Source organism: Tympanuchus pallidicinctus, unplaced genomic scaffold, assembly GCF_026119805.1.
Source record: "Tympanuchus pallidicinctus isolate F22 unplaced genomic scaffold, pur_lepc_1.0 scaffold12, whole genome shotgun sequence".
Taxonomy (NCBI): domain Eukaryota; kingdom Metazoa; phylum Chordata; class Aves; order Galliformes; family Phasianidae; genus Tympanuchus; species Tympanuchus pallidicinctus.
The window spans coordinates 18084405-18099307 of record NW_026294637.1 but is presented as its reverse complement, the minus strand read 5'-3'; the positions used below and the strand labels follow the sequence as shown (position 1 = coordinate 18099307).

The 14903-nt window shown below is 53.5% G+C and overlaps 1 protein-coding gene across 1 annotated transcript; it reads right to left on the bottom strand.

Annotated features, from left to right (window-relative positions):
• Positions 1–502: 502 nt before the first annotated feature.
• Positions 503–7782, bottom strand: INSYN1 (inhibitory synaptic factor 1). Its single transcript, XM_052672256.1, has 3 exons — positions 7601–7782; positions 6744–7420; positions 503–1354 (listed from the first exon to the last, which is right to left on the bottom strand). The coding sequence occupies exons 2-3, from the start codon at positions 6924–6926 to the stop codon at positions 677–679; spliced, it is 861 nt and encodes a 286-aa protein (XP_052528216.1). The 5' UTR covers positions 6927–7420; positions 7601–7782; the 3' UTR covers positions 503–676.
• Positions 7783–14903: the final 7121 nt, after the last annotated feature.

Sequence of the window (14903 nt, the reverse complement as noted above, 5' to 3'; positions counted from 1 at the left end):
TGGGGAAATGCGGAAGGAGATGGTGTGAAAGGGAAAAAATCCCAAAAACTAGGGAAAAAAAAAAAAAGCCTTAAAAGACCTAAAAAATGAAATTGTACTTCTTATTTCAGCTCATGGGAGGTGGCGATTCCCATCAGCAGGCATGCCCTGGTCTGTAACTTCAGAAATACCAATTGCTCCAAGTATGGGGACATGATGTGATGTGGGTCCCTGAACTCCATCGCTGCCGTTCCTGGGGTTAATTCCCTCAAGCCACCCGTGAGTTCTCAATTTGCTTTTTTCCACCCTGTTTTCCCTACCAAGTGCCTACAGAGCGTCACAGCGAGGGACGTTTGCCCTCCCTGGCCCAGCCACCAAGCTCTCTTGGTGTCCCCAAGTGAGAAGCTCACCTCTCTTGGTACATATATACATAGGATCTCTGTATGTTGTTGTCGATATTCTGCACGATGAACGATTTATTGAGCTGCACCTTCCATCAGCAAAGCAGTTGAAAATTCCCTGAGCCTCAAAAACGGCGGGTAAGGTAGTTGGACATTTGTCTCCTCTGCCAACTTCTCATCTCAATTTTATTAGTAGTAGCGATTTATTTAAATATATATTTATATATGTATATATATATATATACTTCTGATCCCTTCCCAAGATACCCAACCCCAACCCTTGGCCGGAACCGACGTCAGTTTTTCGTTTTGAGTTTCTGTTTGGCCGGGATGTAAGGCAGCACCGTCTGGGTGCTTTTGTCGGCCACAGTCTGCGTGCTGCTGTTCCTCATCAGCCGCCGCGCCGGTGGCCCTCCACTAGTGCCACCACCATTGCCACCAACAGACGGTTGGTTCTTCGGGGTCACCTTGAGGCCCCGCTCCTCGGTGCCGTCCTCGTTTGGGGACGCTTCGTCGGCGCCATCCCCATCATCGTCGCAGCACAAGGCGTGGTACAGCACCTTGTCGCTGAAGCGGACCCGCTCCCGCGTGCCGGCTGTCCGGTGATGGGGACCTTTCTGCTGGGGAGCGAATGCCTCCTCGCTGGATGAGTCCGGGGTGCCCCCTCGGGGCCCGTTGGCGATGGGCACCCCGCCGTTCATCAGCCGGTAGTCGGGCTGGCGGCACGGCGGGGGCTGAGGCCGCGGGGGGTCGGGGCCGTCGCCTTGGTCTGATGGGGTGGAGGTATCCAGGAATGAGCAGAATTCCCAGCTGTCGGACAGGATGTCGGCCGCTGCGAAGTCGAGGGGTCCCAGCTCGAAGGAGACCCCCCCTTTCTCACTGCTGGAGGTGCTGCTGGCCGTCGCTGTGGTCCAATCATCCGGCTCCAGCTCGAACTCGAAGTCGGACGTCAGCCGGTCGATCTGGCTCACTACCTGTGGGCAGATGGACGGACAGATGGACGGATGGAATGGCCCTTAGCGGGAGGAGGAAGAAGCCCACCCAATGGCATGGTGACACTGGGATACTTGTGGTGCCCAAGTAGTTCCCTGCTATTTTTTGGGGACCCCCAATAAGCTTTGGACTGCATAGAGGGGGGTCAGAAGGCAGTAAACACCCCAAATCCCCATGCACGTGGCATCCCTTACACTCCACCATGGGGAAACAGCAGTAAAAACTGCCTGCCTTCTTCTAGTATCTCAGCTCCCCAAGTGGGGAAAGTAAAGCAGGCCATCCCAAGGTTGCGTGATGAATGCTCCCCCATCACTAACAAACTGCTTGACGTACCAAGAGCCAGTGAGAGCATGGCATCCTGGGGACAGAGCGGTGCCCCATGGTGTCCAAATCTGTCTCCACATCCTTTGTAGGGTTGCTTTTCACGATTGCTTTGCCTTTCCTTCTTATCCCTCAGCCCACCCACGTGTTGTTTCCTGGTGGAAGTAAACCACGAGCTTCCCAAAATAAGGACGGAAGACAAATCCACACTCAATGTCCTGCCTGACACCTTTCATCTCCTCCTCCACAATCTGCCACCAATCCTTGCTGTATCTCCACCAGCATCATGCCCAAGGCTGTTGGTCTCTCCTCATCCACCGAAAACAAACGATCCCAGTGCTAAACCATTCCCCCATCATTTCTATAGACTTCATGACACAAGTTTTTGAACACTTTTGGAGGAAACTAAATCTTCAGGCTTCCACCTTCCATCCCATTTTCATCACAGAGGCTTTTCCTTGGTTTCTATCCCATGCCCTCGTTCTGTGCATCCTCAGCTTTGAGTCAGAGGGTCGGGTGAAATATTAAAATGCTATAAATGCACCCTAAAACCGTGTCCAGCAGCCAGGGGCTCATCTGAAGGACACAATGTGATCACTATCCATTCTCCAGGCTCTGGCTTTAGAGGATGCCAAGAGCAAGCTGGGGCCCCTGGCTGGAGCTGCAGCACCCACAAGAAACATCTCAAATGAGAAATGCTCCCAAAGCACAACCAGATTGCTTTTTATTTCCTTATCCTTCTTGTTCTTCGGGTGAAAAAGGAGAGAAAAGAAGCCTGCTTGACTTCTTCTTTCTCAGTGACGGGAAAGAATGAGGAAGAAGCTCAGGCAAAGAGCTGTCCCTGGGAAACACCCGGTTATTATTATTTTTTAATAAGGCAGAAAAATGATTTCATGAAGCCCTTTGCTAAAATGAGATCACCTCTCTTTGCAGGAAGGCACGGCACCGCGTCCCTTTCCCAAACCGGGGGACCCTCCTCACTTCTCCCCACCACTGGGACCCCCATGGGGGTGTTGGCACCTGGGAGCCAGGAGGAGCCGCGTCTCCGCTGTCCCCATTGCGGTCCTTGTGGGGATTAATGTCACATCAGCTCTATTTTTAGGAGAGCCCTTCCCTGCACTTTCTATTTTAACTGGGCGGTGGGGGGGTGTTAAATACCTCCGTGACACTGGGTACCTGCTGAGGATTTGAATGCAAAGCAGGATTTGGTCTTTTCTTCCCCTCTGCTTCTTTGGATTGTCAAAGGATTTTAGCGGAGTGAGCTGGGATGGGGGCGATGGGGAGGGGCAGAGAGACCTGAGCCCATGGCTATGAATGGATTTTGGGGTGATGAATGGGCCCGGAAACTGCATGTGGATGCTGGGGCCACTGGGGTTAGCTGGGTGCCGAGAGAGGACATCCCTCACCTATAGGATGGCATGCGATAGCCTCACATTGCGCCAGGGGAGCTTCAGTTTGGACATTAGAAAGAGTGGTGATGCATTGGCTGCCCAGGGAGGTGTTGCTGTCACCGTCCCTGGAGGTGTTCAGGAAACGTGGAGATGTGGCACTGAGGGACGTGGTGGGTTGAGGTTGGGCTTGGTGATCTTGGAGATCTTTTTCAACCCTAATGTTTCTATGCAAACTGACGGAGGTGGGCTGACTGACCAGCCGCCTCCAATCACCCCAACTGGGAACCCTGGACGCTTCCCACCCTGGGCGCCCACCCAGCAGAACAGCACAGGGAGCTTTTTTAAAGCTAACATCTGTGCACCCAGCAGGGTGGTTCCCTTCCCAGCTGGATACCTGCCAAGGGGTGACCAACAACTGGAGCACCGTTGCTTTGTTTCATTAATTATTTTTCAAACGGAGTTTCGGTAACCGGCCTGGCCGCAAACGGCTCGCGTTTCGACACAGTGCCCTCGCTGTTTCTTATTCGCGAGATAATTTCTTCTGACAGCTCAGCAGAGCTGCTGGGGAGCCGGCGGATGACGCGGGAGGACAAGAGGGGACTTCAAAGGCTGCGTCCGAGCGGGCGGTGCGCTCTCCCCGATGCGGGCGGCGATGGATAACGCACCTCCAGGAGAGGGTGGAAGGAGCGGGGAGATGCTCACCATCAAAGTGCCGCAATCTCACGGCCCTGGCGTCGCAGCCTTTGAAGTGGAGCAGCGGTGGAATCAAAGCGGGGGGCAGCGGGGAGCTTTTGGTTCGGTGACGGGCGAGCTGTGCCTGTGCGTGTGTCATCCCACCCCAGTGCTCTCACAACGTGGGGCAAAGCGCCGGTTCTGAGAGAGGAGCGGTGGTTTTTGCGCCCCGTTCGCAGCACTGCACTCCGAATCCTCCCTGAATTGAAAATCCAACCCTCCGTTGGGAAAAGGAGCAGCCCTAAGACTCCGGCAGCCCCATGACCCTGCAGCCCTGCAGAAGGGACCTTCCCACGTCTCCCCAAACACTTTTCAGTGAAGGGGAGGTAGATGTTTAATAATGAATAAATGATTAATAGGAGCTCGCTCGCAAGGAGAAGCTGGGTGACAGTGGCCTCTCTGCCCAAGCTGACACGTATAAATGAGCACACTGTGTTGTCTGTTCCAGTGCATCGAGCATCTCTGGACCATTTGCTGTATCATCAGCCACTAAAGAGTTCAAACTCATCACACACATCTTTGAAATGTGCTGTTAGAATAGCAAGCCACCCTCTCACCAAGAACTTTCCAAAGCGTTGCCAGATAATCACGTATCAATTACGACATCATTAAAGTATTTTGAAGGGGTTGTACTGCGACCTTTCCTGCCTCCAAAGGGAGGAGCAGGGGATGACTGGGTGTCACCTCCCCCGGGGGGTACAGGTATGATGGGACACTCTGTGAGATTTTAGGGGGCTTGTATGCACACCTGGAGTTGTGCAGAGATGGCATCACCTCTTCCTGCTGTGCATCCTATAGGAATGCAGGTACCGGGGGTTTGGGTATCAAGGATGAAGGATGCAGGAAAGAAGGATGCAGGCACCAGGGATGGAGGATGAGGGTAGTAGGGCTGTATAAGAAGGATGCAGGCACCAGGGATGGAGGATGTGGGGACCAGAGTTTGTACCAGTGGTGCAGGTATGGAGGATGGAGGATACGGGTACCAGGGACGTGGGTACCAAACATATGGGTACCAGAGATGGAGGATACAGGTACCAAGGGCAGAGGATGTGGATTCTGCTCAGCGGAAGCACATTTGGTCCTGGCCTCCTGTGTAATTTTTACTTCCAGTGTGCGATCTCAGACGAAGATTTAATAATCATTTTCCCCTCACATAATACAGCCCTGTCGTGGAGCGCTGGAGAATAATTATATACACAAAAGGGAAGAGGGAGGGAGGGAGAGTGGGAGAAAAGACTGGTAAAACAGCATCCCCGATACAATGGACATCTGGAATGACAGCCTTCAGAGAGAAAACAATATCAGGAGTGAGGAATGAGCAGGGATGGGTGCAGAGATAGAAGAGAAGGTAGATGTCCCCAGAACCCTACGGCTGGCCGTCAGATTTGTGCTGCAGGCAGCTTGGGATGCACCCCTTGGGTGCAAATAAGTTGTCCCCTGTCCTGCTTGTCTCCTCCTGCAACTCCTGGAATGGATGAACCTCTCCAGAGCCCCTCACACCTGCCCTGTGTCCTCAGACCACCTTCTCCTCTTCCCCACCTGGATTGAGCAGCCTATCAAGGGTGCTGCAGGGATGCTAAAGGACTTTACAGGCCCAAAAGTTGAATGGAGACTAAAGAGTTAAGCTCTGAAGCACTCAGAAAGGATGCTCAGGTGCATGCAGAGGTCTCCCCTGGCTTTAAATACATGGACTTTATGAAAGGGGCACTGAAGCAGCTGTGAATTGCCATTTTTAAAGGCCTCTCGATGCTCCTAGTGGAGAGCAAAGTGAGTTCAGATCAAACAGAAAACAGCTCTGCCTCCTGATTATATTATTATTATTATTATTATTATTATTATTATTATTATTATTGCTATTTTCAGTATGTCAGGGATTTGTCAGAGGGGTTCTGGGCAGTCCCTTTGGAGCTGAAGGAACAGGGGCCTTTCTACCCTTGGTGTGCTTAGGTTTGCTTTCTGCAAAGGAATAAGAGCTCTGGTGGGGCGATGAACTGGGATGTGGCATCGCCTGGGGACCAGAGCTGGCTTTCCCAGGGGACTGAGCTCTCTAAAGCCCCATGGAATGAGCAGAGCTATCCCAACGAAGGCCCCAGGAAAAGCTTCACGCTGGTAGGTGTCACACCTCCCTGAGCATGGCCACGTCTACACTAACTATGCTGTCAGTCCACCTGCATCCCAAGAGCTCCAGCTGGCTTCTGGAGCCTCCGCGTGACCCCCACACGGTCTCTATCCATGACCCCTCAGCAAAACCTGCATTAATTTCTTCCTATCCCTCACAGAAATGAGCCCTCACCCATTCCAACAACCCAGCCACACTTGGCTCAGGGCACACAGCCGTCGGCCCCATCCCAAAACTAAGCCATGCTCAAAGCCAGCATCACATTCCCAATCAAGACGTCCACAGCTCATGGCCACAAATAGGTCTGCTTCCCAAACACACTGGGGCTGTGCAGCCCTTCCACAATTAAATTCCCCATCACTGCACCTCTGGACCAACTGGAAGCTCAAACCACACTTTGTATGGATATATACACATTTTTTGCCTGCAGAAAAGAGCCTTCTGCTGTGTCTCCCTCCACAGAGTCGCCACCCCTGGGTCACCAGCACGAGGGATCTGTCACCTCCTCTCCATCCACTCCTGTGCTTTGAAACAGAACCCTCCCAGGACCGAGCATCAGAGCACCCCAGTTTCCCCAAGATTTGCCCAGCTTCAGCTCTGCGTTCCAAGCTCTCTCCCAGCATCTATGGGGACGGGGCAGCATGGCCCCAAGCATCAAGGTCAACAGCAAATTTCTCCAAATCTGGCTTATTTCCCCCCACTTTTTGGAAGTGATGCTGGTGAGGACGGGGCTGGGACAGGGTGCAGCCTCAATCACCCCGTCTCCTCGTACCCCTGTGCTGCATCCCACCCGGCATCCTCTCCTACCTCCCGGAGCTCCTTGGCGACCTCCTTGAGCTCCTGCAGGATGCCTTCCAGTTGCCCGATGACCATTTTCATCCGGCTGCGGATCCTCTCCCTCTCGCCTTCGCTTTTGCCGCTGCTACAATTGCTGCTGCTGCTGCTGGGGGGGTCACTGGGCTGCCTGTCCTGGCAGCTCCGGGAGTCCATCCTTTCCTACCGGCCTCGGCTCCCGGCCCCAAGGGCTCTGTCCATCCTGCGACCCCCAAACCCGGTGGCCTGGCGTCCGCGCAGTCCCTCTCGGCCGGAGAGCTCTCACCATCTTAACGCTCCCCAGGAGTCCCTGCTGGCCTCCCCGCCTCACCACCGAGGCCGTTGTCGGGGGGCTCCGAGCCGCGGTGTGGAGCAGCGGGACGGCTGGGGGCTGCTCCAGGCAGCATGCAGAGCCGGGCGGTGGGTGAGGGGGGGCTCAGCCGGCGGCCGTGGGGATGCACAGGGGGACCATGGAGGAGGAGGATGAGTCCCTTGGATGTCCCAGGAAGCTAAAATCCGGCGGATGGAGCTTTTCCTGCTCGTTGGGGATGGGGAAGGTGATGCAGGGCCGGGTGCCCCCCAGGAATGGTGCAGCCACCCCACGTTGGGCCCTCGCTCCAGGGCCGGTGGCTCCGATGCGGAGCGGTGCTGAGGGGCTCCGGGTTTCCCTCCTGCAGGGATAGACAGACAGTGAGGGAGCCAGCCCTGCTGGGGATGGAAAAACGGAGAGGGGAGAAGGCTCTGTATAACCACCCCCCCACCCTTGCTTTGAGACATGCAGACGGGGGTCTCGCTGAGCCAGATGGACGGACAGGCAGACAGATGGACAGACAGACAACCTGGAAACTTACCGGCGCAGAGGTGAGCAGGCAGCCAGATCCAGATCACCCTTTTCCAGCGCCTGGCTCCACTCCAAGCTCTTCCTCGTCCTTTTAGTATTTTTTTTTTCTTCCTTCCTCCCCCTCCTCCTCTTCCTCCTCCTCTTCCTCCTCCCTCAGGGCTTCTACGTGGAGGCCGGGGGCCACCTTCTCTCGGCTGCTGTCAGAAGGGGTGAGATGTTACCTGCGGGTTCTGGGGGAAGGGGACATCCCTTGGGAGCCCTCCACTTTAAGGGGGGTCAATCAAAACGCCCCCTCAGCCCCATCTCTTCCCTCAGGAGGTAGGGAAATGCACTGAGGCAGAGTGGGGAGGGGGGGCATGGTAGGGAAGACCGGTGTGATTGCATCCTCTGAACCCGTTACTCTCATCTTGCATCCCTGCTACTTGAATCCTCCATCCCAGTGCTTACATCCTCCATCCCCTCCACCTGCATCCCCGCATCCTTGATCCTTGGTATCTGCATCCTCTGCCCCCAGTGCTTGTATCCTCCATCCCTGGTGCTCACCACCCTGGTACCTGCATCCCTGGTACCCACATCCGTGGTGCTCACATTCCTGGTATCCTCATCCCTGGTACTCTCATCCTCCATTCCTCCATCCCCGGATCCCACATCCCCGGTTCCCACATCGTCCATCCCCTATTCCCGCATCCCCCTCCCGTTTCTTCCCATTCCCCCTCCCTTTACTCCCCCCGGGACCGACCGGCGGTAGCGATGCCGGTTCAGGGCCGGCCGCCCCCTGGGCTCCTGGGGGGCGGAGCGGAGCGGGCGGCTCCCGGCGCCCCGGGCAGAGCCATGGGGCGGGGGGGGGAGCGGCGGTGGGCGCCCGGCCCCGGCCCGGCCGCAGCCTCCCCGCGGCTCCCGGTTCGGCTGCTGTGTCAGAGAAAGGGGCCGAGCCTCGGCGGGCGGGGGGGGCTTAAAGGAGCCGGGAAAGCCTTTAGAATAAATGAGGGGAAACTGAGGCACGGCTGGGGATGGGGCTGGATGCTGGTGGGCTCCGCTTGTCCCCGCTCTGACGACACCATCAGGGTGCAAAACGCACCCCGCTGCTGTGAGGTTTGGTGCAGTTTTTGAAGGAGTGGCTAAAAAACAAAGACGGATCGAGCACGAAGGCATCATGCAGCAAAAGGGCAGGAGGAGAAGCAGCACCAGAGGGCTGAGCGTGGCTGGTTTGGAGGATAACGAGGGAGAAAGGAAAAGGATGGGGCTGGAAGGGATTCAGCGGGGCTGCAGGCGAGATTTCCCTGTGCAGAACCCGGACGATAGGTGGCAATCCCAGGTCTACGCGAGGCAAAGCAGCGTGCGCCTACGTGTCTGATATATTGCCTCCCCCCGGCTGCGTGCAGAAATGCTGAGCACACTTTTTGGCTGGCGCCCCACCTGACTCATCCTTCACCCAGGGCTCCCTGAGCTCACCCCGAGCCAAAGCCCAGCCCCGGGTGGTGCTTTGGGTGCACTCTGGATGCCCACGGGTCTTTGGGGTTGGGGTCCTGCCGTGGGGCACCCAACTCTCATCATCCCTACGATGGATCTGTGTTTTTCTGGATGCCCCACCATAAAGCAAGTGAGGCCGAAGGCTCCTGCGTGATCCTCACCATCCCAGGTGCCCATCGCCGCTGTGCAGCCTCCCTGCCGTGACTCACTGGCACAGATGTAATTCCTCATTAAGCAGCGCTTCTTTTCACAGCCGTTTCTTTCTGTTTCTTTTGTATTTTGATTGGAGTGCCAGTCAGTTTTTCTTCTTTCCCACCAGTTTATCAATTCCTCCTCTCCTTAAAGGGAGGGACGAGGGAATGCAGAAAGATGTGCTGAGCCAGGAAGCGCCTCAGGTCCCAGCCAGTGGGGGAAAACCTGCAGAGAATTATGTTAAGAAACAGCAACAGAGCGAGAAAAAAATACCCTAAAAAGCTGTGCTTTCAGCAATGTCTCAAAGATCTGCTTTTTGCTCCATCTCACTTCCCATCTCCAGCCCATCCCCGCAGGCGTTCAAGGCCAAGTTGGATGGGATTCTGGGCAGATTGATCTGGTGGGTGGCAATCCTGCCTGTGGTGTGGGATTGGAACTATGTGATCTTTGAGGTCCCTTCCAACCCAAGCAACTCTGTGATTCTATGGCTTGGACCTGTGGGACCCCTCCTGCTGCTCCAATGGGAGAACTCCCTTTGGATGCTGATGGAGGAATGGACTTTAGCCAAAAGGTGGTGCACCTTTGCACATCTTGGTGCACATCTGCACCAAAACACCTTTGGGGTGCTCAGTGCAGGCATTGGCTGACATCCTGATCCTCACCATGAGTGCTGGTGGACAGGTGGGATTTTGGGGGGAGATGGCCCACGTGTGGTCAAGCTACCCTTGTTTTGGGGAATGATGGTTTTTAGATGCTGTAAATACAACCAGGCCACGTGTTGTGTTGCAACTGGGCAATTTTGGGTTGTTTTCAAGCGTATTAAAAGAAAAATCTCTGAAAACGAAGCACTGGAGTGAGCATGATCTCTCAAATGGTTGGGAGTGCATGTGGGAATATTCCCAGGTGCTTCCACACTAAAGAAGCTGCTCCTTCCCTGAGATAAATGCTTTGTTTGAGTGACTTTGTATCCCCACGGAAAACGTGCATCCCATCCCATCCAGCTGCTGAATGTGGTTTATTGGCTTGTTGCATCAGGCAGTGGGCAATGGGCCACTCCAAGGCTGCTCAGGGCTCAGATGCATCCCACGTGGAAATGCAGGTATAAAAGGCTTCCAAGAGCCCCAGCAGCTCCTCAGAGAAAGAGAGTTTGGGGGTTTACAGCGATGGGAGAGGGTCTCTGTGCTGCTGAACGATGAGTAACCCCCAAAAGGGGCTCTTCTCCATGGGATCTGGGCTTTTGGGGTTTCTGTCTTCATCTGCAAACAGACAGGGCTTGTGTTGAAGGATGAGATGAAGTAGACAGAGAGCAGGAAGAACAAATATTAGTGCTCTTAATGGGTTTTTGTTTTACTGGCTGAAAGGCTATTAATCATCCCAGTGAGGGCAGTGGAGCCTTAGAGGGGTTTGTGAAGCCTGTAGTGGGCTTGTGCTGGAGGCTCACCGATGCAACCTGCAGTGGGAAGGAGCTTGGTGTGAGCTCTGAGCATCTGGGAAGGGAGTTCCCTAGATGAGAGAAGTGTAAAAATGTACATTTTTGGCTCTGATAGTGTAGTAGAGGAGTTCTCTAGGGAGAGGTAGGCTCCAGTCTGCATGTAGGGCTGATAACCACGGGTACTGCTGGGTGGTATTGGTGTCCTGTGCCTCAGTTTCCCTTTGGTTCTGTGTTTTGGTGAAGGTGTTGGGAGGATGGTGAGCAGCAGGCTGTGAACTGGAGACAAATATGATAAATAGATTCCAAAGCTGAAGTTCAACATCCCAAAGCACCTGCTGGGGTCAGGAGTTAAAGGATCTGTTCTTCCCCCACTTGCTTGTATGTGGCTGCCTTGTTTGGGGTGGGGGCTGGCTGCTGTATTTTAAGCATAAATCTTTATTAATGGTGCTGGATTGAAGAAGCTGTGCCTGGCTCTGACAACCTGGTACTGGGGAGCAGAGCTGCGGCAGGGCTGGAGCTCCATGACTTTTCCTACAGCTTTTCCAAGACTTCCCAAATAAACTCTGAAAGCAAAACTCCTCCTTCTCCTGAAGCCTTGGGTTCGAGCTTTCCAGCTTCCCTTGCACTTTCCTTTCCCTTCGAGGGATGAAGCATCAGCAATGATGCTCTGTGACCAAAATGCTGACTGGGACCAAACCACATCTTATTTTTTTCCTTTCCCCTTGCTTGACATCTCGTACCAGGAGTGGGACAGTGCCAGGGGTGCCCTTGGGAGCAGTTGGCTTGGTGCTGTCCTTGGGGGCATCCTTCTCAAGGGGAATCCCAAGCAGATGGGCTCAACCTGTGCCAAGGGGACCTTGTGCTAATCTCATTGCTTGCAGGATTAGTCCAGCTCCTTGGGCTTCATTTACATTTTTAAAAGCCTTGCAGTGACCTTATCCATGTTTCTGGCTCTTGTCCTTTCTCTGTAGCTCTGTGGGCACTGAGCTCTGCTTGAAGATGCTCCAATGTGGCTAGATGTGGGAGACAGCTGTACATCGGAAGGACAAAATGGAAAGATTAGGGGGATGTGCTGGCTGGTTTGAGAGACCCTGGGTGAAGTGTGAGGGTGCTGGGTCTCTAATTTTACCAGTTGAGCATGCCATAGAATCATAGAGTCGTTAAGGCTGGAAAGGACCTCTAAGATCCCCCCCAGTCCAACCCCAAGCCATCCCACTGTGCCCAATGACCACGTCCCTCAGTGCCACATCTCCATGGTTCTGGAGCAGCTCCAGGGTGCCCCCTCCACCTCCCTGGGCTGCTGTGCCAGCTCCTGACCCCTCTTTCTGAGAATAATTTCTTCCTAATATCCAAACTTCGCATGGAAAAGATATCAGTGATAGAGAGGCCAATGGGATGGCTTGGATTTAAGGCCTTCTTGATGTTCACAGATAGCATCACCCCACGTCACATTTGTTCCCTTGCTTGCTGAGCAGAGAAGCACAAATAAGGGTAAATCCCCAGGGTGTGGGGAATGTTTCACTTAAGCTAAAAAAGAAAGATCCTCTTTTTTTCCTTCCCTTCTAACTCCTTCTAGTATTGCAAGCAATGGGAATCACCTGCCGTTGAAATTCTGTGCACTCGAGTGGTTCCTTCCCAAAATGAAGCTGCTCCCTTGAGGCAGGCAGCCTTTGCTGGATGCCAGGAGCATGTTAAGTTCCTCACTCTGCTTTTCTAATCAACTGTGCACTGAAAAGCACAGCTCTCAGCCTTCAAACCACTACAGCATCATTAATATTGGGAATAGTAACACAGCTACTGGGAAGTGGTGCCCATGCCCGCTGTGATCCAGGTGGGTAGGAGCCATCCCTCAGCTCCTGGGCTGGCTAGCCAACACAGAGCTGGTTTCAAGCTGGATTTTCTACAGAACAGGAATGGAAAAGCAGAATTGCAGGGAGTTTCCAAATGCAAATCTCCTTTCAGCGGCGGTGCCTTGTTGAAATGTCGCAGTGAGACAGCGCTGGCATCCTCCAGGCACAAAGAGCTCTTTGAAACTTGGACAAAAGCATGGAAATTTGGGGATTGCCAAGCGTTCAGTGTTTTGTTGGCTTTTTTTTTTTTTTCTTTCCTGGAAAACTTTGCCTGTCTCTGCTCCAGGGCCCTGCTATGCAAGCGAAAAAATATCCTTTAAGCTTGGTAATCACAGAATGTACATCTGAGGGTTTTGTATCTTAGGGCTGGTTGAGAGCACCCATGGGGTGTAGAAAAAGCATCAGGAACCCCAAATGTTACCGCTGTTGGGTTGGGGGGTCGGTAAATGAGTTAAATCTGCTTTGTGCCTCCAGCCTCCCAGCACATCCGCATAGGAGACAACAAAGAATCTTCACTGCCACGTAGCAGGGATGGCTCTGAAAGCCAGGAAGAGCTTAAAAAATAAAGCTCAAAGCCCCATTTTCATGCTGCCAACCTATTCCACACCATCCCTGGCTGGGGTTGTGGGGTTTTGTGCAGGTTTCTCCCGGCGAATCTCCGATTTCTGCAGCGTTGGGTTTCCATGGCGACCTCTGCGAAGCATCCCTGGGAGCCAGGACCCCAAGATGCTCCTACCTGGGAAATTAAGGGGTAAAAAAAAATAGCTGCAGCTTTGCTGAGTCACTGCCGGCTTGTATTTATAGGCACTGGCAAACCTTGCTTTGGCATGCTAATTATATATTTCGTTAATCGCAAGGATCATGGTGGAGAGCTTCTTGCCTTCCAATTCCCCACTGAGGCGGGGCTGCCTTCTGTTGTCAGCCACGTTGCCCCTGGATTTGGTGGCTTTTTGGGGAAAAAGTCAAGAATTGCCCCCAAAATCTGCAGCTTTGGACGGGAAGAGAATGGGGCTGTGCCCAGGTTGCAGGCTCAGATACCTTGTCTGAAGTGTTGGGTTTGGGCTGGGACCATGGGGAGGGTTTGCAGAGGGCCCTGAACCACGTGGTGGGAGATCAGTGAGGGCAAGCCCCCAGGATGGGAAACCCACTGGAAAGAGGCCAAAACTTGCTCTCTTCTCCCAGTATTAGCAAAGGACTCCTTGCGTGGGTTGCCCCATCCCTTGGGTGGTGACCCTGCGATGCTGTCCCTGCTGCCACCTTTGAACCAGCTGGGAGGTGACCTCTGTGAGAGGAGAATTTAAATGCCAATGTTCATATTTTGCAGCAGCTTTTAGGACAGTTTTGCATACAGTATCCTCCAGGTGAATATTTCAAGTGGACTTTAGCAAGATGCTAATGGGTTTTCACAGTTGATGAAATTAAGCCCATGTTCCCTCAAACCTTGCGGAGCTGACTTTGAAGGGCTTGTGATTATTTCACCTTGCTGCTTTCCTGTAATTCCTCCTCTGTCTGATGCAGTGAGACATCTGCTGTCCTTCTTGCCAAGATGGGCAGCAGCACATGGAAGCTGCCCATTCCCTCTCACGTCTTGCTGTGAAGTTTATTTCATTGTGTTTTACTTTTTTCCATCCCTCGTGCTCTGCAACACTTCTCCCTTGCTCTTCCATGAAGCAGTGCCTACTTCATGGCCATGCATCTAAACAGTGGCTGGTGAGTCCCTATTGCTTCAGCAATTCACCTGTACATCTGTGTTTGCAGGGAGCTGGCACCAAGAGAAGGTTGGGATGACAGTCTCCATCTCCCACATCTTCTTCCTTTGAAAAGAGCAACTCGTGTTTCATCATGAAGCACTATCCCAGCCGAGCCAGGAGGTTCCATAATGACAGGTTTCAAGAAATACAAGGAGCTGCAAGTGGGGCTGTGTTGGGTTGGGCACTGCAAGGCATGGTCTACCCACCTCTGCAAAACAACCTGGTGGAAAAGGGTTTGTATCCTACCCAAGTGTGAGATTTCCAGGGTTTGGAGACCAGCCCAGCAATTTAGGAAATGAGGATGAGTGAGGTGCTGGCCCTACGTTCCAGTTCAAATGGGAAAAAATGGGTTTTGTGTGTCTGCCCCTCATCCATCATGAGCTGCCCAAAGGCCCATGGCAGTCTCATCCACGGCAAGGGGGTTGGAACTAAACAATCTTTAAGGTCCCTTCCAATCTAAGCCGTTCTATGACTCTGTCATTCTATGATGTGTGCTCCCCATGGATGACGAGGCCCCGCTGTGCCAGATGGGGACCCTATGAGGCATCCCCATGGCTGTGTCTGCCCATGGCTTGTTTTTGGAGTGCCTACCCAGCTGTATCTGTGCTCTCCTGCTGC

What these genes read in the sequence shown, in the direction of transcription:
- INSYN1 (XM_052672256.1), bottom strand. Translation starts at nt 6,926, where the DNA reads ATGGACTCCCGGAGCTGCCAGGACAGGCAGCCCAGTGACCCCCCCAGC. An exon ending in TCGCCAAGGAGCTCCGGGAG is followed by an intron (nt 1,355 to 6,743) that starts GTAGGAGAGGAT and finishes ATCTGCCCACAG; the next exon opens with GTAGTGAGCCAGATCGACCG.